Genomic DNA, 24,689 nt, shown 5'->3' with positions numbered 1-24,689 from the left:
GTGATGCTTGACTGCAAACACTACTAAATACACCCTTGGAACATATGAGTAGATGTACAGTGGCTATAGTGAAATGACAGGAGTACTCTTCATTTTGGCTTTGGGGCACTGCATGTGTACACAAAGAAAATACACAAGATGAGACAAAACCACATACCCAGCTTGTTCTAATACATCAATATTGTTTGTTATGCTACAAGATCACTAGCAATCAAAAGGCACTCATCTTTTAATGATCCCTTTAGACTGCTGCCCAGAACTCATTCCAGTGAACATCAGGTCCACAGACCATGCTCTGAGGCATCTCACAAGATTTCTCATCTTGAAGCCAAACTGAGACACAATGTTTGAATGCTTTTTGTGTGATATAATTTGTTTTTCAATGATGGCTTGTTTTGAGATGTTGTCTGAGATGTTGATTTCCTAAATTAGACTGCAGACTGATGGTACATGCAGAGTTTGGAGGTTCTCTGGGGATGCTCCACCTGGCTCTCATTATGGGGCCTCAGACAAATATTCACTAATGACCTGCTGTTGATTATACAGCCAAAACTTTACATAGCACATACTTGCATAGCTACTAACCACATTCTATAAAAAAGTTACTAAATGCTCAATTTAGTGTATTCCAAGTTATCCATTCAGTAATGTACACATGCCACACACTCTGAAAAGCAATACACTCACAGACTTTATGAAGTGTAATCTGACTAGTATGAGAATAAACTATACTTGCATTTACTGAAACTGTTGCTGGCTTGAACTAGCCCTAGTGAAAAGGGCTATTGTATTGTAATTGAAATATATTTCCTTTTTCAATAGTCCATTGCAAATATACTAACACAAATGTTACTAACTTAAATATATTAAAAGTATATTAGCATCATGTTTTTACCTATTTTACCAATACATCTTTTAATACACTTTAAAATAATTGTACTTTAGTATATTTTCAAAAAATATACTTGAAGTGAAAATTATTGTTTTAATTTAATTTAGTTATTCATTTAATTAATTTAGTTTATTAAAGTGTATTTATTTGCACTTCATTAAAAATATATTTTAGGTATATTTTAACTGTGTGCTGTACTGTTATATATATATATATATATATATATATATATATATATATATATACTTTCAAAATTCATTATACTATACAATAGTATTTTGTACAAAGTATTATTTGTCTATTAGTATACACTAATGGTTGGCTCCGATAGCCTCCTGGGCAAGTGTGCAGACATGCAGCGCTGTTGTGCTTCGGGCGACCCGAGTTCGAGTCCTGGCTTGTGGACCTTCCCTGATCCCTTCCCCCGCTCTCTCTCTCCCACCTCACTGCCTGTCTAGCTACTGTCCTATCCTAATAAAAGGCAAAAAAATATATAAATATACACTTGGTATATTACTTGTATGTTTCGGAGACACTCGTAATGAATTTGTAATGTACTTGTAACACAAATAAAGTACACTTTAATATCACTAATCAAGCATGTAATTAGTCCCTACACAGGCATATACTTAGTATACTTGAAGTTGTTCAAATTTAGTACACTTAAGGTTATGCTTTATACAATTAAATTATAACTAAAATATACTTAGTACAAAATTAGTTGTTTCAAAATAGCAAACTTCAAGTTAACTAATCATTAACACACTCAAAGTATATTAAATTAGTATGGCTAATCATTAAACAGGTTTCTTATTGAGCAAGAAGCTACTAAGTGAGTCTGTTTCTTTCTTCTACAAAGTTCATTATACTGTATATGTTTCAAGGTAAATCATTAGCCATTTAATATGACTAATAGTGTTAACTGATAGTAAAAACAAAGACATTTCTGGTTTGGTGGGGGTTAAGTGGTATTGAGCATAACTGATGAGCTTTCATGAGAACAACAACAAAAATAAACGGTTAAATTTGTTTAAGTTGTTCATTAAACGGTTTAAGTTGAAATAATTGTGAGAAAAGAGAACCAGAATTGAGATGAATTTTAATGCAGTGCTCCCTTTCAAGCACTGTAAATAACTCTCATAGCTCAAACGGGTGGCATACAGACACTCTGAACGGCACTTAGGTCATAATTTATACAGTAAACTGATACACACGCTCACATTCCACTGGGTAGTGGGCCGAAACATCAGGCTGTTGTTTGACAGTGAACTCAACCTCATGTTTCTCCCCCTCTCTCTCTCTTTCCTGTTATCACTTTTTCCTGGCTTCACCTTCGCTGTTAAAACCTGGCGAGGTCACGCACCTGAAATACTGCGGTACAATCAATCTAGAGGCTCCCAGAGCCTTCAAACACTCTGATATCATTAACATATGCTCAGCTCTACTCTGTTAAACACAACTCATTCTGCTTCTCTATATTCTTATCCACAGTGTCCTTTTCTATAGAAATATTACCAAAATGCCTGTTTCATTAAAAAAAGCCTGTTTAATATACATGTAAAACATGGTTTTATACCTGGACACAAGGATTTTTAGATTAATGTGTATGCTGTTACACTACGTGAACTGACTCAAGGTCCACAGAGAAGGAAATGAATAGTTGAAATAAAGTGGTTATTTTTGGGGGGGTTTTGCGCACAAAAAGTATTCTTGTCACTTGATAAACTTAAGATTGAGCCACTTGGACTTTTTTAACAATGTCTTTAATAACTTTTCGGGGCTGGCAAGTTTCAATCCCTTAGAAAGAGGAGTGATCCAGCTCTCAGATTTAATCAAAAATATCTTGATCCGTGTTCTGAAGATGAACGAAAGTCTTACGGGGTGGGAACAACATGAGGGTGAGTACATTTACATTTAGCTGACGCTTTTATCCAAAGCGACTTACAATTGCTATATATGTCAGAGGTCGCACGCCTCTGGAGCAACTAGGGGTTAAGTGTCTTGCTCAGGGACACAATGGTGTCTCACAGTGGATTCGAATCCGGGTCTCTCACACCCAAGGCATGTGTCTTATCCACCGGCCATCACCACCCCATTTTCATTTTTGAGGAACTAACCCTTTAATATTTTTGATGCTTAAAGGGATAGAAAGGAATAGGGATTGACAAATAAAATTGTCATTTACCCTTCAAGTTGTTCCAATATGAATTATGAAGTATTTTCGGTTCCTTGCTGTTTAATGCCTACATAGGCAGCTGCCTCTCATAAGTGTCTGGTTTGAAGCTTTATATGGATGGCAATACTCAACATAAAAGACGGCTTTCCACACTGTGTTATCATTGTTCTAAACTCTGCTTTTCTGCACTGGTAGTGAAACTTTTCACACTTGTAATTTAGATGTGGGGTTAGCACTGCTTTTTATCCAGCTTAGTGGCACTTTTAAGGTGTTAACCCTCCATTGTGGTAACAAACTGGTACAGTGTGAAACGATGCAGTTTTAGAATGTTACTGCTAGATCCTTAACATCTAGATCACACTTGAAATAGTTAACCCTGGGTCATGGTAAACTCTGGATAAACAGAATCCTGGGTTATCTATTTAAGTTTTTCTTCCCTTCAACTGATGCGTTTTCTGTACCCATTTGACATTTGAGAGACAGAGAGAGAGAGAGAGAGAGAGAGAGAGAGAGAGAGAGAGAGAGAGAGAGAGAGAGAGAGAGAGAGAGAGAGAGAGATTGCTCATACAGGTTAGAGATAAATCAATAACTTTAAGTATTTAACTTTAACAATTAATTTTTCTTGAATGTTACCCTAAAGACATGAATGATCCTCACATCATCTACCATTTTCAGGATAGGTGTACCGTTTTAAGCACTCACATCTACAATTAATGCATGCTGGATTATAAACATGTGAAACCCAACATCTAACCCCCATATCTAAAGACAAGTATATCATAGACACTTGGGGGATGTGCTCTTTTGACTTGGGTCAGCCCCTAAGCAACATAACAAAATCAACAAAACCAAACCTGTTTTTTATATAATAGACGCAACTGCAAAAAAACTTCCAGCATAATGACTGGTATTGTATGTCAGAAGTTGCTTCTATACAATATGGGTGAAAAAACTGCAGACACTTCAATCTTTCAAAACTAAAATAAGGCTAACTCATGATATACCGATGCCACTGTAGCTCTTTCCAGCCATTAGAAATGAGATATGTGCTTCTGTGTCCCTGTGAGAGAGGTGTCTGACAGTTATATTGAGGATTCTCTTTCCTGTTTAAAATCCATGCTGAATGGGATCGTGCTGAGGTCCTATGAAGCGTTTTATAGCATGTCTTCCTTTACACTCCAAAAGTTGTACTTCAGTTTGTAATGGTCCACTTCAGTCCCTGTGTCTGTGTGTAGTCAGTAATCTGAAACAACATAGCCACAGGTTGCCCCTAATCTGTTTATGTACTGCTGATGCATATTGTAAAATATGAGGAACTTGCCAAAAGCACATGCAACATTTATATTTTTATCTTGTTTACGGTTATATAATTAATTTCAGATAAACTAACCCCTATTGTAAAATACAGACACTGTGGTTGATCATTGTGCATGTCACTCAGACAGTCATTTCCTGTCTAATTGGGTGGTTCTTCCACAGAATACACTGCAGTTTAATGGGGCTTTTCCACTGCATGGTACGGTACTGTTCGGTTCGGAACTGTTACAGTACAGCTCGGCTCGCTTCGACTCGCTTTAAATAGTACCACCTCTGTTGAGGTTCCAAGCGTACCGATACTAAAATGTGACGTGTAAACACTGCAGATCACTGATTGGTCAGACAGAATCGTCACTACCAGTGTCATTCTATTTGCGAGACATCAAACCCGCTAGATATAAATAGCCAGTAACAGCCACCACTGTAGCACCTGTTTTAAAACTACTTGCTTGAAGAAAAAAAACATCCAAAAAAGAAATGGCTGAATCGTGGTCAGTGGACGAAGTGCAGACGTTCCTCTTGTTGGTTCCTGAGGAGCGGATAAACTAGAACGATCAGTCTATAATCCCACCCACTTTGAAGCGGTACTAACTGCAGTGCAAAAGCAAACCGAGCTAAAGCGAACCGTGCCGTGCCGAGCCGAGTCGTACCATGCACTGGAAAAGCGAAGCGAGCCGAACCGTGCCGCGCCGAGCCGAACCGAGCCGTACCATGCAGTTGAAAAGCGCCATACAAGCCTGTCTCTGTGAGACTAGGTCACTGTGTTAGATCACAGCATAACATGTTCTCTGACACTCGTCTCATGAGAACTAGAGAAACTTCTCTGCACATGGTGCCCCTGAACCTTCACACTTCCCAATAAATCTAACAAATAGCGGTACAAGCATGTGCATGCATGTCTGTTTAAATCTATTTTATTATATGCAAAGGTTTACCCAGTAAGTATGCCTACTACTTGAACCAAGAGATCCCAAAGTACTCCAAAAAACATTTAGAACATAGTGTAATCCTGTCATGCTGTAGTGTAGATCCAAAGCACAGGAAGAAGGGAGAAATCCAAGGAAAATTATTTAAATTCACCCACTGATCAAAACATAACTAATACCAGACAAGGAGCTAACTGAAACTAAGGGCCTATATACACAGAGATCAAAGAGAGCTAAGGAGACTAAATTAACAAGACACACCTCAACAGAATACTAAAGCAATCAGAAATCATGGTGACAAAAAGGTAGGGGACAGAGGGTGACAGAACTAATTAACAACCTAGAAGACTAACAGAAAAACTCAGACATGAATAGAACAAAAACAAACTCTAAACATGAACACACAAACTCAAAACGTGACGCCAACTTGTGTGTTGTACACATGCCACACACTCTGAAAAGCCATAAAGCTCTGACTTTATGAATGAAGTGTAATCTGACTAGTATGAGAATAAACTAGACTTGCATTTACATTTACTGAAACAATCCAAAGTGTATATCTATTGTACAAACCTAATTTTTAAATATGAATCACTGCTCTTTTGAAAAAGAAGCGTGCTTAATTTTATTGAATGTGCACTTGGTCTACTTCAAATCTTTAAAGTTTATTTCTTTAAAACTTGCAAGTATAAATTTATAAAATTATAAAATTTAATATTAATTAAATAAAAAGCCACTTACATGTTCTTAAATGTGGCACACTTTGACCAAGACTTTCATGACTACTTGTAAAAAGTGCCCTTTGTAATAATGTCAAAGTTTTACATTTTAAGAAAACAAACACAATAAATTTACATTTGAACTGTGTCATTGCCTTAAATTTGTACAGTTGTAAATGTTATCTTTGTAAAATTGTAAAAACTATTCTCAATGATTTATAATAGATGATTGACAGCACTTAAGTTATTTGAGTAACGCAATCGGTTTGCATGGTTTTACAAGTGAACTGGATTGCTTTTGAAGTAAAGTAAACTCAGTAATTCCAAGTTGTATACAGAAAACATCAGAGTTAACAGCTAGCATACATGAGTAGTTAGGAATACTCACAAAGTGTATTTTACTTCAAATTATTTAGTTGTTAAAAATAGTGATTCTGAGTAGTCTAAACTTAAACAAGTACATTTAAAGTAAATGATCAAGTAAACTATACAAATTAGTTGTAAGTGACTGGAACTCTTTTGTAAATTACACTACTAGACAGGCACTTGTTAGTTCTACATACTATTCCTATTTCACTTTACTGTGTTTTCAAGGCAATCGGTTTGCATGCTTTTTTTAAGCAAGGTTTACTAATTGGATTTTACAGTGCATATTTCAAAGACAGTAAAAGTAATTCTGAAATTTTTCATAAGGGCGCACAAATAGTTTGAATTGGACATTATCTAAACAAGGGGGTTTGGTAAAAAACAAACAAAAAAACTTTTTCAAAAATTCTGCAGTGAAACCTCCACCATGTCTGTTGATGCTTGACTTCACCTCTCAATGCCCTGAAAGAAAACAGCAGTATGAAAGGAAACTAGGAGTCACAAGACAAAGGTATTTTAATCCCTGTTTGTGCTGTTTCTGCTGTCTCACAGAACTAATAGAACAGACCACAACATACTGAAAACTCACAGCTTCAGAGTCAGTCAACCTTTTAATATGAAAAAGATTTCCTTCATCTGTTAAAGATGTAACAATTTTCATGTATTAATCACTTTTTATTGCCAATGTGTCAACTTGTAACAAAACTTTAAAAATGGGTTCATAGACAGGTTGTCTATGATAACCTGCAAACTGAGTTTTATGTGAAGGACTCAAGATGTTTTTGCAAGGAAAATCAAAAGGATGTGACATCAACGCACGCTTACAAGAGCCTTTTCAAGGTTATTTTCGTAAATGAAAACTGGAACTAAATCTATTGGTCAAAAAACATTTTCGTAAACTGAAATAAATTATGAATTTCAACAAATGAAATACTAAAACTAAACAAAACTAACAAGTGTTACTAAAAAACTAACCGAAATAAAATCATAATTAGCAAAAATAAGTAATTTTCGTAATTAAGCTCTCATCCTGTACCGGAAAATCCATTTTTCCCATTCCACTGCGCTACTTAATTTTTCAATGTATGACTATTGCGCTCAAGTCTCGCGTCATTTGCAACATCTCGCACATGACAAGATGTTCTAAAAACGCGGCACCCAAGTTAAAATAAGTTCAACTTTTAAAAAACGCGTCATGAGACCTTGTGCGTTTTCCCCATTCCACTAGCAGCATTTTCCCCCATTTTTCAAAGCAAAACCGCTTTGTGTGAACCAGCCCTAAGAAGCAGAAATGGCCAAATAAGTATTTCCATCAGTTCTAGACCTTATGCAAATACAGCTGTACCTTCTGTCACCGTGCCATTATATATTTAGAACAATAATATCTTAGTAAAAACATATAATATATTGACAAACTATATATCATTTGAAAGCTTACAATAAGTTTTTTTTTCAATAAATTACAGAAGAGCAGTAATTTATCAATTTGCATCAATAATATTTCATATTCATTAGGCGTGTTTAGGCCTTTATTTTGAAATAGCAATAAACATGAAATCATTTTTATGAGAAAAAAAAGGTCTGAATTTTTTTAATTTAAAGAAAAATATTATGGATTCTCGATTTGTGATGCGGCTGCGACCTATAACGCACATGTGCTCTTTTTATCCGTTTATTCGAGGTTGAATTCAAATCAAATACTGCCAAACCACCCATACTACTTCTGAATAGCATGTCTACTTTATAAATTGTATGAATTTTATGGAAATACATGGTTCAGATCACTCAAAACATATGAAAATGGAGACAGCCTCATCTAGTGAAAAAGTTTGGTACTGCGCCCAAATAAAATCTCACTGAAAGCTCATTTTTTGAGATATCAACCTAAAATGTGGAACACAACTTGTTCAGATTTTTGGCTTTCGTTTTAGAGTAAAATATATTTTGTATTTTCATAAACTCAAACTTATATAACTTTTTCTCTGTTTCACTTTCATAATTTACTTCACTTTTACAATAATCTTGCAAATGTCTTCTTTGGAATATAGACCTATGGTTGGTCTTATTTTAAAGCATTCTTGAATTACAGTTTGGATAGGGATTTTCAAATCTATGCGGAAAGTGGGAGGGGGGGGGGTGGTGGGGGGGATGGGGTGACAGTTGAAGGGTTATTACAAGTAAGATAACCATCTCATGTGAAACTAAACAAGATACCACACTGAGCAGAAAACGGAACAAAAAAACAAATACAGTAGCCTAGCATGTCAACCCACAAATAGACGTACATTTGTACACTTTTAAAAGTTGTACTAATAACAAGTGTTTCTGAATTCTACACAAAGCCCTTTTAAAACAAAGAGTTACTTGTTAACTATGAGAATGTGCCATTTTAAATTCAAAGTTTACTTTAGTCAACAGCTAAAAGCAAATTAAGTTCAGTGCATGAAAAGGCATGTTAAAAATAAAGCCAGGTCATGTGTGTTGTTTTCAGGTGTTATTCTCAGCCTAGAAATGTCAGCTAAGTGCAAAAACAGACACTGTCTGTGCATGTAAAAATGTATGTGAATTCAGCTAGTGCTAATACATGAAGATAGATGAGATCCTGTCAGACTTTCCACTGACAGCCATAGCAAATTCACTCCGATCCAGCAGCTGTACCTGCGATCAGGGCTTTCCTGTGTCTGCAAGAACACTTTACGCTTGAGGAGCAATTCTGAATCCTACTTGCATAAAACATGCCATATGGAAGCACTGTAGGTAGCACACAGTTTGAAGACTCAGGACTGTGTGACCTCAAATGGAATGTCTGTTATTCGGATTGTCAATAAATTTCACTAAATTACAAAAGACAATTCATTATTTTATTTATATAATATGAACAAATATATGAACTTCCAAAACTCGCTGGCACAATTAGGATGCTTGCTTAGATAATCTGAGAGTTTTAATGCTGTGTCACTAAACCGGCATCAAAGAACTAGCGGCAACGAAAATGGTGTCGCCTCACATTACCTGCAACTGTGAGAAAAGGTTGAGCTTGAATACACTGCAAAAAAACAAAAACAAACTCGCTTTAGGGGGAAGTTGTGGCCTAAGGTTAGAGAGACAGACTTGTAACCCGAAGGTCACAGGTTCTCAGTATTAGCAGGAAATGTAGGTGGGGAAGTGAATGAACAGCGCTATCTTCCACTCTCATTACCCACAACTGCAGTTCCCTTGAGCAAGGCACCGAACCCCCAATCGCTCCTCGGGCGCCTTGGATGGGTGAAATGCAGAGCACAAAATCCGAGTATGGGACACCATGCTTGGCTACGGAGAGCTACACATCACTTCACTTATAAACTACGGCTAATGGCCAGTTAGCAAGTATTTTGGAAATAATCTCCATAAGAGCAGGAGGCTGAATTTGTCATTAAAAAAGGGAAACCCAGATGAACCAGGACTATGGATACACAGACAGCACTTCCACACCAATCTGACTCCCCACAGACGGATTTGTAATATAGATTCTTTGAATATGTCTGATTAGTAAAAGATTCACTACAGATTTGTTAAAAGATAGCAAAGCCACCCATGCTGGTGACCATCAAACCAGAAACCAGCATCCCATTCTGGTCTCAGCATGCAAAACATACTTTATGCTGGTGATCAACTTGTACAATGCGAAAAAAATTGGTGTTAGAATATAATAACTAGATGATTAACAACAGACACCAAATCACAGGCCAACCAAAATGCTGAGTTGAAACTATTTGGTAAGGAAGCTGAGTTTGGCCCAATTTGGATTGATAATCATTTAAAATAAACTCATCGGTGCTGGGTTGGGAGTTTAAAGTGCATATGGTTCTCTGTATACCATTACCAATTTGCCTATCTGTGTTTTAACAAGTTCCCACTTACAAATAAGTCGGATAGAATAAATGGTATGTATATTTGGAGTGCCCTCTGAGGAGAAGGCTCCGGGCTCGTTATTTGGCCCGAACCCAGAGTACTCCCCCCGTATTCCTGACTGTGGAAGGAACAAGCCAAGAGTGAGGAGTCAGGGTGGTGGAGGGATGCTGAAAAACTGTCAAGGAATGTAGGAATATGTTGACTGAGTGTATGTATATGTGTGTGTGTGTATATATATATATGCTTCCTCTCATGCTGATAGGATAGAAATGATGATTGTTGATGACAAGTTGATTGAATTGATTATTTGAACATGCTCCTCCCAAACTTTTTTTAATAAAACATAATTTGTGGTGCTTTTGACAGGAATATTTGTGGAAAACATAAAACTAATCGAAGCAGAGAGGAGAGAAAATTTTGAAACTGCCTGCAGTGAGGAGACTCAGACAGCACACACATTATTGGAGTATCTGCCTGCTGTCAGTCTGAGACTGCAAATAAGTGTCCAAATGCACTGTCCTCAACACACTCTGAGAACGTAATAAAACACAGATGTTTTCCTGATAAGAATCTTCAAAAGAAAAGCTCATCATATAATCTTACATAACATTTTACATTTCTTTGATATCTGCTTAGGACAAAGGATGAAGGTTTGACAATTCAAAAGAAGGGACGCATATTTCTGTAAATTCTTAAAAAAACAGGGCCATCCAATCAGAACTGCCAGGTGCCTATGCGTGCAGCAGACAGCAAGGCAGCACACTTGGTTTTGGAATAGAGCTAGTGTCTAAATTAGATTATTGTTGGGAGTCTTAAATGAAATTCATTGGCAGACACAGTGTCTGCTTCATTACACTATGAGGATCAGTTGAGGGTCTGGATCAGGATAGTTCTGAAGATTCTCTCTCACCTTCCCTTCAAGGCGTGCGGTACCCCCTTGGCAGATGCGGGTATTACGTGGCGGGAGTGTAAAAACGGGGGGCTCTTTGCTGGGGGAAGCTCGTCCCAGAGTCATAGTCGTCTTGGAGGCATGAGATCCTGTAACAAACTGAACGTCACCCATCATTCTGCAAATACAAGAAAAACAGAAAAGTTTTGAATTCCATCTCAAGTTCATTTAGCTTTTTGAAATTGTGGCTGATGCAATAGCTTTGAGCTAAAAAGGGGAAAAAAGTAAAAAATAATAATAATTAATCTGGCCCTTGACGTTTTTTGAGCAGGCATATATATATATACCTATATATATATATATATACTCTTTAGGTATACCTGTTCAACTGCTTGTTAATCAGATATCTAATCATCAATCACATGGCAGTCTCTCATTGCATTTAGGCATGTAGACATGGTCAAAAGGATTTGATGTTCAAGCTGGGCATCAGAATAGGAAAAAAGGGTGATTCAAGTGACTTTATTGTGGAAGGGTTGTTGGTGCCAGACAGGCTGGTCTGAGTATTTCAGAAACTGCTGATCTACAGGGATTTTCACACACAACCATGTCTAGGGTTAACAGTGAATGGTCTGAAAAACAGAAAATAACCAATGAGCGGCAGTTCTGTGTGCAAAAATACCTTGTTTAAGTCAGAGGTCAGAGGAGAATGACCAGACTGGTTCAAGCTGATAAAAGGCAAGTGTAACTCAAGTAAAAGCAGATGAAGCAGAAGAGCTACAGCAGCAGAAGACACACCAGGTGCCACTTATTTCACATGAGAACAGGAAACTGAGGCTACAATTCACACAGACTTACCAAAATTTGACAATAGAAGATTGTAAAAATGTTGCCTGCTCTGATGAGTTGATTTCTGCTGCAATGGTCGGGTCAGAATTTGGCATAAACAAAATGAAAGGATGGACCCATCCTGCCTTGTATCAGGGGTTCAGGCTGCTGTTGGTGTAATGGTGTAAGGGATATTTCTCTTGCCACTCTTTGAGCCCCTTAGTAATTGAGCATCATTTAAATGCCACAGCCTACCGGAGTATTGTTGCTGACCATGTCCATTTCTTTATGACCCATGAGTGTTACCTATCTTCTGATGGATACTTCCAGTAGGATAACGTGCCATGTCACAAAGCTCAAATCATCTCAATTTCTTGAACATGACAATGAGTTCACTAAACTCAAATGGCCTCCACAGTCACCAGATCTCAATCCGATAGAGCAGCTTTGGGATGTGTTGTAATGAGAGATTCATATCATGGATGTGCAGCTATTACATCTGCAGCAAATGTGTGATGCTATCATCTCAATATAGACCAAAATATCTGAGGAATGTTTCCAGCACCTTATTGAGTATATGCCATGAAAAATTAAGGCGGTTCTGAAGGGGTCCAGCCCAATACTAGCAAGATGTACCTACTAAAGTGGCCAATGAGTGTATATAATCAGGTTCAATCGATTTTTAAGCATTTATTTATAAAAGGGTTATGCTCCCTCCAATCATGGGGCAGTCATGGCCTAATGGTATCAGAGTTGGACAGGTGACCCAAAGGTTTCTGGATCGATTCCAGTACCGGCAGGAATATGACTGAGGTGTCCTTGAGCAAGGCACCTAACCCCCAATCACTCCCCGGGTGCCACTCAAGGCTGCCCGCTGCTCCGGGTTAGTGTATCCACGTTTGCAGTGTGTGTGTGTTCACTACTCACTATTCTGCTCCTAATGTGTCTGCACTTACTTGGATGGGTTAAATGCAGAGGTCAAATTCCAAGTATGGGTTACCATACTTGGCCTTCACTTTCACTTTCAATGAGTATCAGGATATTCATATGACATACAGTGCTTAGCATAAGTGAATACACCCATGCTAAAGTTGGCTAAAAAGAGGAATAACAAAATCATCTTAATTTAAGATGCCTTAATTTAAAAAAAAATGAGGGGAAAAAAATCAAACCTTTTAGGACACCAATTTTCTTTGTGAATGAATAATATATCGTAAATAAATAAATGTTCTTCCTTAAAATACAGGTTGCATAAGTCAGTACACCCCCATGTTAAATTCCCATAGAGGCAGGTAGATTTTTATTTTTAAAGGCCAGTTATTTCATGGATCCAGGATAATATGCATCCTGATAAAGTTCCTTGGCCTTTGGAATTAAAATAGCCCCACATCATCACATACCCTTCAGCATATCTAGAGATTGGCATGGGGTACTTTCGATAAGATCATCGCTCAATGCAAATCAAACCAGCTATTAGGCTAACTGAAATAAAACCATGCCAATCAACATTTAATCCAATTATTAGACACACTTCTTTTTTACAAGGTATGTTTCTGGGTGAGTTTGTTGTGTGCAATGTAATTTAAAGTGTGGTACTGTGTGACCCTCCATCATTTAGTGTACGATGCCTGGTATTTCTATGTAACCATTCACAAAGTCAACAAATGTATGATGGCCAGTGTTCTAAAATATGTTTATATTATATGTTTAGTTGCCTTTTATTAACATTTATGATTGTACTTGGCTACTGTTCATGATGACCCTATCTGGTCACACATCAATGTAGAGCCACTGCATACTAGCTCATGCATACATATCAGTTACCACAAAAGACTTGATGCTATCATGGATGGTGCATCTACAAATTGTGAATTTCTCATCATGCAATCAACACACTGGTGAAGTATAACACCATATATGGTGAGGTGTATTTATATGTGACTGTAAACATGCCATTCTTTAGAAATAATGGTTATCAGCACTACTGCAGTCAGTCGTATGTTATTGTTTCTGGGTGTCTGTTAAAGCACTGATAACATGAAAGAAGCCAAAGCTTTATCACATTACCACTACACAGTACATATTCCAGTGACTCTCAATGAGTGTGTGTGTTGAGCAGATGCTGTTTGAAATGGCTCCCAGCCAGTAATGACCTGATTCAATAAACACACATTAATGTGTGAAGTAGCTTGTACGTCTTGCGAGGCCAGAACTTTCAGGACAGGATAGTGTTTCACAAAACTTTATGATTGAGGATATTTTTTTTTTAAATAACATAGTACCTCTTATGTTGTCTACCTACAAGTGATGTATTTACTGAATTCACTCTTCACTTAGTTACAAGTGTTAAATCCGGACTGTAGTTAAACCGTAATGCAAATGCCATGTGACTAATCACTCTCAAGCAATCATAACAGCGGTGATTGACTAATGCTGCCAAGAACATGCACAGTCTCAAATATTTCAAATGCAGCAGTACAGGGAAAATATAATTCTAGTTCAAACTTTTAATAGCCTTCCAAAACAAGTTAGGCTCTGGGAATACTCATTATTGCTCATTATTGAATTATGTTGCAATACAGCCAGGACTAACTACCAAAGCTAACTTTCCTGATTTTCTATGTAACAAAAATAATGTTTTGTCCCATCTTTCTTTCATAAATTATATTTGCTAGGTGATCATAAAATAGATATAAAATTCTCACATTAGAATAGCCTAATCTAAGGTAGCTAATCTCATCATTGTATATTTTGGAGAACAAAATTACCATCCAATCACATTTTTCTATAGATTACCTTGCAGTTAGTGAAGATGGGATATTAGAGAGTGCGGAGTTCTAGTCAGACACTCAGAAGTCAAAGAAGTGTGCGTACATTTTAAACTCAAAAATAGTTTATCAAGTTATGTAGTAAGTTGAGAAAAAAGAACTCGATGTGGTATTGCACTGAATGACACATACCAGAAGCGCCCTCTCAGACGCCGAATCCTGAATTCAATTCTCTTTGGGCCTGAAAGGTCAAATACAGACACAGTTGTCAAAACGCCCATCATGTGGAGTATACACAGGATATGTAGCATTCAGGCTTAAAGTGACAGCAGCCTATACCTGTCTGTGTCATTAATGTTCAATTAGGTGTGGCAAAAGGTCTTTACAATTGGAATAATATAAAATATTCAATAACAAATTACAAATATAGCTGCAAGCAGCGATACAGGGCCACGCACCTAAGGTACAGCAAGCAGAGCCAGTACAGTAAGCATAGCAGCACAACAAGCATTGTAAGCAGAGTAAGCATTGTAAGCACAGCAAGCAAAGAGTGCAGCAAGCACAGCAAACAAGAAGTACAGCAAGTATTGCAAATATGAAGCACTGTAGGCACATCAAATGTCATGAAAGCATAGCAATGTGCATCTAAAATAATACAAGTAGTTCTGTAAATCCCTTTCATTGCATTTGCGTCAGATTTGATCTGGAAGTGGTACATAATTTGTAAAATGTTTCTTATTTCTAATTTGTGAATCCTGGTTTCCTTTCCTCATGTTAAGGGGGTTAGGGCTATACATTGAATACACATTGGTGTTCTGTTTAAAGCTTTATGTATTTAACTTGAAATGTAAAAATCCAGATCAATTAACAAAACAGAGGTTTACTTAGACCACCAAAAACCTCTAATCACACCCTTCTGCTCTCTAGTTCACTACTTTACACACAATGCACAAAAAGAGATATGAAAATGAGAATCAACCCACAAAGGCAAAAAAAGAGTATATGATAATGAATAAGATGAAAACAACCAATTTATGTAACAGCTTACATTGCAATCAGAAAAATTTAGTCAATGACTGCTATAACCATCCTATTTGATCACACAACTTTCTGGGTACTCAAGACTTCAGGTGGGAATCAACATAGAATGAATAAAAACAATCATATTTCTAATCCCAAAAGAAGAAAGATTAGAACAATGCTTACCTGGATAATAAAATAATTGAAAAGACACCTTTACAAACAATTTTATAAATTTGTCCCACACAGGACTTGAACCGACTAACTCTAGGTCAGGTGCCTGCTGTTTATCTCATTGGGTACTGGGAACACGTGTATTCACACAGAGGCCTAACTTCCATAGCTCAAGTGAGAATCAACTCAAAATGAATTGTCATTTCCAGATTAGGCCTAGATCAGATTAGATAATTCTCAGAAAGAAAAGCAACAAACACATGCAAGTTCAACTTCGGAGAGGAACTGATCGGGAACTGATCTGCTAAGGAGAGGTTTCTGTGTGAGAATGAGTTCACAATAAAAGTTCTATAGCATGCTAACCAATTAACTTGCTAAACTAAGTAGCAAAAGACAACAAACACAGGCGTGGTCAACTTTAGAGAGAAATATCTCAGGAACGGTACTGAGAATCAAAAATCCATTCAGTAATTTCTGTGCGACTCGGTCCAAAGATCCACTGAGTTTGATTTTGGACCAGATTGGGCAAAATTTGTAGGAGTAGTGAAAAAACTGTTTTTCATTTGCTCCAATATGGCGGACAGTCACATTGTTGGAAAATGACAAATGACACATTGGCGGAATTGGCAATATCCAGGGAACAAAATGCCCTAAAGAAAACAAAACTTTCGACAATGTTTTCAAAAGTTATAAGCGTGTTTGCAAAAATAAATTATATCTCTGGAACACTTGGTGGCGCTGTGTTCAATCTTCTCCTGTACCTTCAGGACATGCTAATGATGATACATATCAATTTTTTTAAAGATGTCAAATATTTTAAAAATATTGCAATTGATGACAATTTAAAATGGCGGAAGCATGGCGCAAAAAAATCTATTGACCGCAATATCATGATTTTCTGACAAACTGTTCAAAGGTTATTGGCCAAAATAGGCATTTTACAGATCTCATGACCTGTATGTGGCACTGTTCCCATCTTTGGCATGGATTCTCAGATCATGGTTCTGATGAAGCATACCAATTTTAATTTCAATTGATCAAAGTTTGGCCGAGATGAAGCCTATGAACAAATTTTGGGTCGACCTTGATAAGTTCGAGACATCATTAAAAAAAATAAAAATCAGTTCAGTCATTTCAGTGCAGCTCAGTCCAAAGATCATCTGATCACCAATTTTCGTTAGAATTTAACGAAATTTGAATGAGCAGCAGCAAAATAACTGAATACTGTACTTTTCAAAATGGACACTACTGTAATGGGCGGAGTCTTAATGTAAGATTTTGCGTGTGATCACCATATTGAGAGGAATCAGGTGTACTAAGTTTCATTTTTCTAGATTAAAGGGTTCAAAAGTTATAACCATTTCAATGTTGAATTTTTGAACTGGTGGTGGCGCTATAGATTTGGTCCTAGAGACTCCAAAATTGGTCCAATTACTTTTCATGACCATCTCCACAAGTGTGCCAAATTTCATAATTTTCCTATGTTCCGTTGATAGGGCTGCCATAGACACCTCGTAAAGAAGAAGAAGAAGAAGAAGAAGAAGAAGAAGAAGAAGAAGAAGAAGAAGAAGAAGAAGAAGAAGAAGAAGAAGAAGAAGAAGAAGAAGAAGAAGAAGAAGAAGAAGAAGAAGAAGAAGAAGAAGAAGAAGAAGAAGAAGAAGAAGAAGAAGAAGAAGAAGAAGAAGAAGAAGAAGAAGAAGAAGAAGAAGAAGAAGAAGAAGAAGAAGAAGAAGAAGAAGAAGAAGAAGAAGAAGAATTACAATTGAGTCAAAACAATTACAATTGAGTCAGTGTCATCTTCTTCCACTCTAAGGAATTATGTATAGGTATGGTTAACGTTGATTGGCCAACACAGTTGTCAACTGGAAGCTCCTTTCATCACCTGTCCATTCCGTCAACCACAGAAATCTGATCACCCTGTCAAGGCTATGATAATTCATGTCAAATGTCAAACTGTTATTTAACTCCTCTACTCCTTCGATGGCAAAGTCACCCCTTCAATCCGAAAAACAAACAAACACCGCTTTCATGAACAGCTCCCCACATAACACGATAGTCCAAGTCACTAATATATTACAAATGTGACAAGATTAAGGGGATTTAGCAATCACTAAAAGGGGAACCAAAAGTGTTATCTCACTTTTCAGACACACTTTGGGAACAAATGCTTGAAACAGGCGGCTGATAAGGTTTAGACATTCCAGGCTTATAATAATAAAGTAAATGAACAAACAAGCAAAGATGATACACAAGTATATTCAAGCAAAAGACAGCATAACCAATGTTACACATGCATCGAGAATAAAGCAAGCAACCTCTGTGTCTGTTTTCAGGCCTTCCCACTCGTCAAGAGCTCTCCAGCTCTGGAAAGCTTCTCCGATATAATCGCTGGTCCTACCTCTCGCATGATCATAACCATCTTTTTAAAGTAATATTACCTGGGCCTTTTCCTCTTGTCTGTCTTGTGCATTGAGCTCTCTCTCCCCTCCCCATCATGAGTGGACACACCCAGAGCCATAGCTAGAGGATTTGGGGCTCCCTGAAAAAATATTGATGTGGGCCCCCACCACCCTCCACCTATATCATATATAATAGATGAGCATGGATGCCCACATACAACAGAAGATGGTGATGTTGTTGTTAAGCCTTTTTTTTAAGTGAAATGTTCATATAAAAATTACAACTAATAAAAACTAACAAAAAGCAAGAAATGGCTAAATAATAATAAAACCAATTTTAAAAAAGTAACAGCAAAATCATGTTCCCCCCCCCCCCCCCCCCATCAGTCTGTTATAATTCATAAATCAAAAAGTAAACATTTAGAAATTGACAAGAATGCAGTCAAATTTAAAAAAATAAAACATAACATGGAACTGGTAATACTATTAAATAAAGCTAATAAATGTATTCATCCAAGTGCAGTGTGTTGTATTCCTGTTTTCTTGATGTAATAAATACATCATCAGCTGGCAGGTCAGGTGCATAATGCAATGCGTCATGACTCAAATTTTTACAATAGTGTAAAAAGACAGAAATTTTAACTACGTAATATTCGGTCGATTGTGGTGCACACCGATAATGAAAAGTGACCGTACCCGGCAGGCTGTAGATGGTAATTTTCTTAATCCCATTGAAATAACAATACAACCTGTCTTTAAGAACATTTTGATCGACTGGGATACAACAACTCTCCTGGCCTCCCTCTCCTTTTAATTTAAATCTCAGGCATACAACTAATATAAATAGAATTATTCATAGAACAGGGGCCTATATAGTATAACTGCTGGATTGTTTGGGTCCTCCTGGGCCTGTAATAATGAAGTTGAAATTTAGTCAATTTAAAATATATTAACTTTCAATGTAATATAATCAAATGCTTTAGAGGTACACTATAAGTGCACATTCAATACAATTAAACACCTTCACAAGGGTCAGCCTTCTAGATTAGAGTTGTAATGTGACATCAACAGAACAATTTCCCACAGACAGTTTTCTAAAATGTGTCTTCTGACATGCACTCTAGGCTGATCGATTCCTTCTAAAGCTTGTCAAATCTATTCTTTATGTATTTTTCCAGTTTTCCATGATCGGCTGGTCATTTACCTCCCATAGCTGTGTTCATATAAGTTAAACTATTTACACACAGGTTAAAGACCTGAACTAAGGTGAGATCACTGTGAGAGAATGAGAGAACACACATACCACTCTCCTGCTGCTCTCTGTAACATATTGTTCTGAATGTCTATTTCTACTCTCAGCAATGGTTGTGGTAAAGCAAAGATTCAGACAGACAGTCTTCAATAATATCCAAAGTTAAATCCAAGAACAGGTAATCAAGAAAACGCAAACAAGACCACACAAATGAGAACTGAAATGACTGCAACTTATGCCGAGTTCAGACTGCACGATTTTAGCCCCGATTTTGGCTCGCCGACAGGTGTTGAGAAATCGCAGACAAATGGCCGAAATCACAGGTAAATCGGTGCTTGTTCATGGGAGTGACAAAGACGCAGTGTGAATGAGCAAAGACGCCATCTGAGAGAATCGCTGACGAGTCACCGACGCCTGTGAGATATTTGCCATGCTAAATATCTGGACCTGTCGGCGATTCACAATCCTGCTGTGTGAAAAGTGTTCTGATTGAAAACTACATCGGCGATGACCGACAGCCAATGAGAGAGCAAGATACAGGACAGCAGGATGTTCAGGGAGGAGTTATAGACCAGAATATCAGTATTTTAACAGATAGGCCTATATTTACAATTATATCAAACAGAAACAAAGCACAAACATTTGCATGACCAGCAGCAACAGAAGGACATTTGTAAAATTATTTATTTACCCCCAACTCTCTTTGCAGAACACAGTCCTTGCTCCCCTCGTCTTCCCAACCATTTCCTCCTGCATAAACTGTTTATTTTTCTCATTTTCGCTGCAAATCAGCGCACAGACAATTTGGATCGCAATCTTCTTGTAGGCTATCATTTTTAATTACAAATTCAGTGTCGCGCGAGAACTCCGGTCTCACGCACGCTGATCTTCCGTTATTTCCTTATCACTTCTCGCGTTTGTTTGGTTGTGAAACGTAGTTTGCGGACCAGGGAGAAGTTGTCGACGATTCTTTCTTTTGTAAAGTCATGCAGTGTGAAACCTCCTGTCGCCGATCCACCGTGCAGTGTGAACACACCAGCAACTGAATGTTACCCCAGATAGTCACGCAGTGTGAAAACAACAGTGACACAATTATTTTGAAAATCATGCAGTCTGAACTCAGCATTAAATGCATAGTAAATGGGGGTAAAATGACAAACACCTGTGCAGATCAATTGAATCACAATGACAACTCATAAGTGGCGGGAAAACTAGACAAAGGAAATCAGGAGACGAATGAAAATAAAAGTCCATGAAAATTAAACTAAGACCAAATAACTGAATGTCTGTGACACAAACAGACACTCAGATGTCTCTTGGTTCATTAACTTTTAACTCAAAATTAAAGTAAAATTCAATTACAGCATGACATTTCTCAAAACAAAAGACAGGAAGATGGCCGTATGTGAAATTAAGTTCAAATCAATCCCAAACGCATGAAAAAAGTCATAATATCTTAAATCAGTGTTACACAAAAAGTCTTGTAGCATGCAGGGCCCATATCAAAAACGAAATACTTCAGTAGCTTGTAGAACTACTGTAGCTTTAGTAGCAACAACTCTAATAAAAAAAAACCTCTACACTCTTATGGCAAATTCGTAACTATGTTATCCCTCAAATAGAGGATTGTCTAGTGTCCTTGGGATCATCAGTTTTGGCAATCAAACAGATGACATCATATTTGTCTCTTGGGTACTTTATGATAAAGAGGGAGTTCATGTGTGACTTGATGACAGCAAGGTCTTCTGGTCCTTTGGCAGCAAAACAAGGCTAACTCATCACTCCTCCACGCAGCACTGTTTGACAGTAGATTTTAGGTGTTTTTGGAGAGACATTTTGAGTATAATAACTACTTCAGTCTGTTCTAATGACATTATTCTACAAATATTGTACCTTGTTTAAATTTAGCTGAACATCTGTCTCTTATATTTACCAAGGCTGCATTTATTTGATCAAAAACAGTACTATTGTAAAATATTATTAAAATTTAATATTTTAAATAGGCCTAACTGTTTTCTATTTAAATATATTTTAGAATATAATTGTCAGGGTTCCGCCCTGGCAGCTTTGTCTATGTCTTTGTTTCATGTCTCTATGTTTGTGTTGTGCTTAAACATGTGGTTTTATTTGTGTTTGCCATGTGCTCCTTTGTTCCTGCCTCCTTGTTTTCCTGTACCACGCCCTCTTGTCTAGTTGAGTCCTCGTTTGTCTGAGTGTTGTCACCTGTTCCTTGTCCAGTGTTATCGCCTATTCCTCATGTTCTCTGCTCCCTTGTTTGAGTCCTTGTTTACCTGAGTGTGTACACCTGTTTCTCTTGTTCTTAGCTCCCTTTATATGTGTGCTCTTTCCCTCATGTGTTGCCAGTTCGTTATGTTGTGCCAGTGTGAACTTCTGAGCTAAATAGTTTGTTACCAAAGTCATTAGTGTTTCTTTTGTAAAGGTTTTATTTGTGCTTTAGTTTTGGCTTAGGTTCTGTCTGTCTTGTCCCTTGTTCCAGACCTGTCCTGCTAAGCAGAGCGTCCCTGACTGCTTTCTCCCTTTTGCTTTGGAGCAAGCCTAGTGCTGAGTCTGATATCCCTGTGTGCCTTGCTGTTGTACGTGGATTTCCTGTCTGGCTACTGCTGGTATTCTCTGGTCTCACTCTGCTCTGCCATTGCTACTCTCCAGCCTACAGACATCTTGTGCAATTATCAACAGCAGCTCGGCTAGCTTCAACTTCTGTCTTTGTGTTATCCTTGCCTATTGTTTGGACTGTTCACCTCTCCCACCACTTCATGTCGTCTGTCTGTCAATAAATCTGTTAACTCACATTCGGCATTTGAGTCCTCCTTCATAGACCCGTTACAATAATTTATGCTGTATAATTACTGAGTCTTCAGTAGCTATGTTTCCATACAAAGTTGTGAATTTAACTTATGTGCAAAATTGGAATATCGCATAAAACGCCACTGTGGCTCTATTTCCCTACATCATAAATGAGAGCGCATACAAAACACAATAAACAGTGTCATGTTACCATGTTAAACGGTGTTGATGTTTTGTAACAAAACCATGTGATACATTTCTGGGAGGGAATTAAACCAATTCATACTGATAACTTTGACTCAGGCATTTCAGAACGACCAAACCAAATTTTGAGATGTTGTGCAATGAAATTGATCCACTGGTTAGAGTAGTTTATCCAATCACATCCACTGTTGAGGCAAACATGAGTTTTTTAGTTGCACGAGGGATTTATTCAGTAATGTGTTTCCATTGAAGTTTATGCGTATGTCTTATCGTATAAAAAAAGTTCCACCTCAATTGAGCCTATATGGTTTTTAACCGCAACTGTTATGTGTTATCTGAGAATATAGCGCTTTATAATTATAAATTTGGTAAAGACAGTGTACTTCGGTGCTGTGTTTAAGCGTTAATTCACCCACACATACAAATTATTTCATTAATTACTCATCCGTATGTCGTTTAAAAACCTGTAAGACTTTCGTTCATCATCTTCATCTTTTTAATGAAATCTAAGATATGTCTGTCCCTCCATACACAGCATCGCAATTATCACTTTGACTAATCAAAATGTTCATAAATAAATAGTAAAACTAAGCCATATGAATCGAGTGGTTTAGTCCAATATTTCTGAAGAGACTCGATCGCTTTGTATGACGAAAAGATTGAATGTTGGCTTTTATTCACATATAAACATCCATAACATCAGTTATGATAAAAAGAAGCTCAAGCATGTTCACTTGACTTGCGAGAACCAAAGAGGTTCCTTCTCGTGTTACGCAGCAGGTTTGAGCTTTAGCAAGAACCAACGAGGTTCCTTCTCGTATTACGCAGCACGTTTGAGCTTCAGCAAGAACCAATGAGGTTCCTTCTCGTGTTACGCAGCACGTTTGAGCTTCAGCAAGAACCAATGAGGTTCCTTCTCGTGTTACGCAGCACGTTTGAGCTTCAGCAAGAACCAATGAGGTTCCTTCTCGTGTTACGCAGCACGTTTGAGCTTCAGCTTGAACCAATGAGGTTCCTTCTCGTGTTACGCAGCACGTTTGAGCTTCAGCAAGAACCAATGAGGTTCCTTCTCGTGTTACGCAGCACGTTTGAGCTTCAGCAAGAACCAATGAGGTTCCTTCTCGTGTTACGCAGCACGTTTGAGCTTCAGCAAGAACCAATGAGGTTCCTTCTCGTGTTACGCAGCACGTTTGAGCTTCAGCAAGAACCAATGAGGTTCCTTCTCGTGTTACGCAGCACGTTTGAGCTTCAGCAAGAACCAATGAGGTTCCTTCTCGTGTTACGCAGCACGTTTGAGCTTTAGCAAGAAACAATGAGGTTCCTTCTCGTGTTACGCAGCACGTTTGAGCTTCAGCAAGAACCAATGAGGTTCCTTCTCGTGTTACGCAGCACGTTTGAGCTTCAGCAAGAACCAATGAGGTTCCTTCTCGTGTTACGCAGCACGTTTGAGCTTCAGCAAGAACCAATGAGGTTCCTTCTCGTGTTACGCAGCACGTTTGAGCTTCAGCAAGAACCAATGAGGTTCTTTCTTGTGTTAAGCAGCACGTTTGAGCTTCAGCAAGAGGTTTGTTCTTGTGCGTCAAGAAGGTTCGGTTGAGCTTTTGTTTATGTTAGCTGATCAATGTTTAAATGTGAATTAAAACCCAAATTAAATCTGTTCATCATATAAAGCATTCAAGTCTATTCTGTAAATTTGGACAAAACCATTCAATTCATATGGATTCGTTTTACATTTACCTTCGTTTCTCTTTATGAACTTTTTGAAGCGTCAAAGTGGTAGTCGCATAGCTGCCAATGGAGGGACAGAAATCTCTCAGATTTCATCAAACAGATCTTCTTTTGTTTTCCGAAGAAGTCACACAGGTTTGGAAAGATATGAGGGTGAGTAAATTATGACAGAATTTTCATTTTTGGGTGAACCTTTCCCTTTAACAGAAAAAAAGGTGTTTCACATGACTTTACCTCTAGAGACAACAAATAGTTGAAGATGAGGGTTAAACATACCATGTATGGTGTGTGGTTCTGCCTCAGGTAAAACAATGCTTTATCCTGTCAGAAAACGC

At 37.6% G+C, this 24,689-nt stretch overlaps 1 protein-coding gene across 1 annotated transcript in view; it reads right to left on the bottom strand.

Moving 5' to 3' along the window:
- Window positions 1–19,683, bottom strand: part of mylka (myosin, light chain kinase a) — a 95,096-nt gene extending 75,413 nt beyond the window's left edge. Inside the window, exons 1-2 of the mRNA XM_077216304.1 lie at window positions 19,669–19,683; window positions 11,198–11,325 (exon numbers count right to left, since the gene is read on the bottom strand). Of these exons, the coding sequence (XP_077072419.1) occupies window positions 11,198–11,302 (105 nt within the window). The 5' untranslated portion in view covers window positions 11,303–11,325; window positions 19,669–19,683. The remainder of the gene's footprint in view (window positions 1–11,197; window positions 11,326–19,668) is intronic.
- Between the last annotated feature and the right edge of the window lie 5,006 nt (window positions 19,684–24,689).

Source organism: Siphateles boraxobius, unplaced genomic scaffold (genome assembly GCF_051911475.1).
Source record: "Siphateles boraxobius isolate OS27281-9 unplaced genomic scaffold, OSU_SipBor_1 7, whole genome shotgun sequence".
NCBI lineage: Eukaryota > Metazoa > Chordata > Actinopteri > Cypriniformes > Leuciscidae > Siphateles > Siphateles boraxobius.
This window is presented reverse-complemented; position numbering and strand designations above follow the sequence as displayed.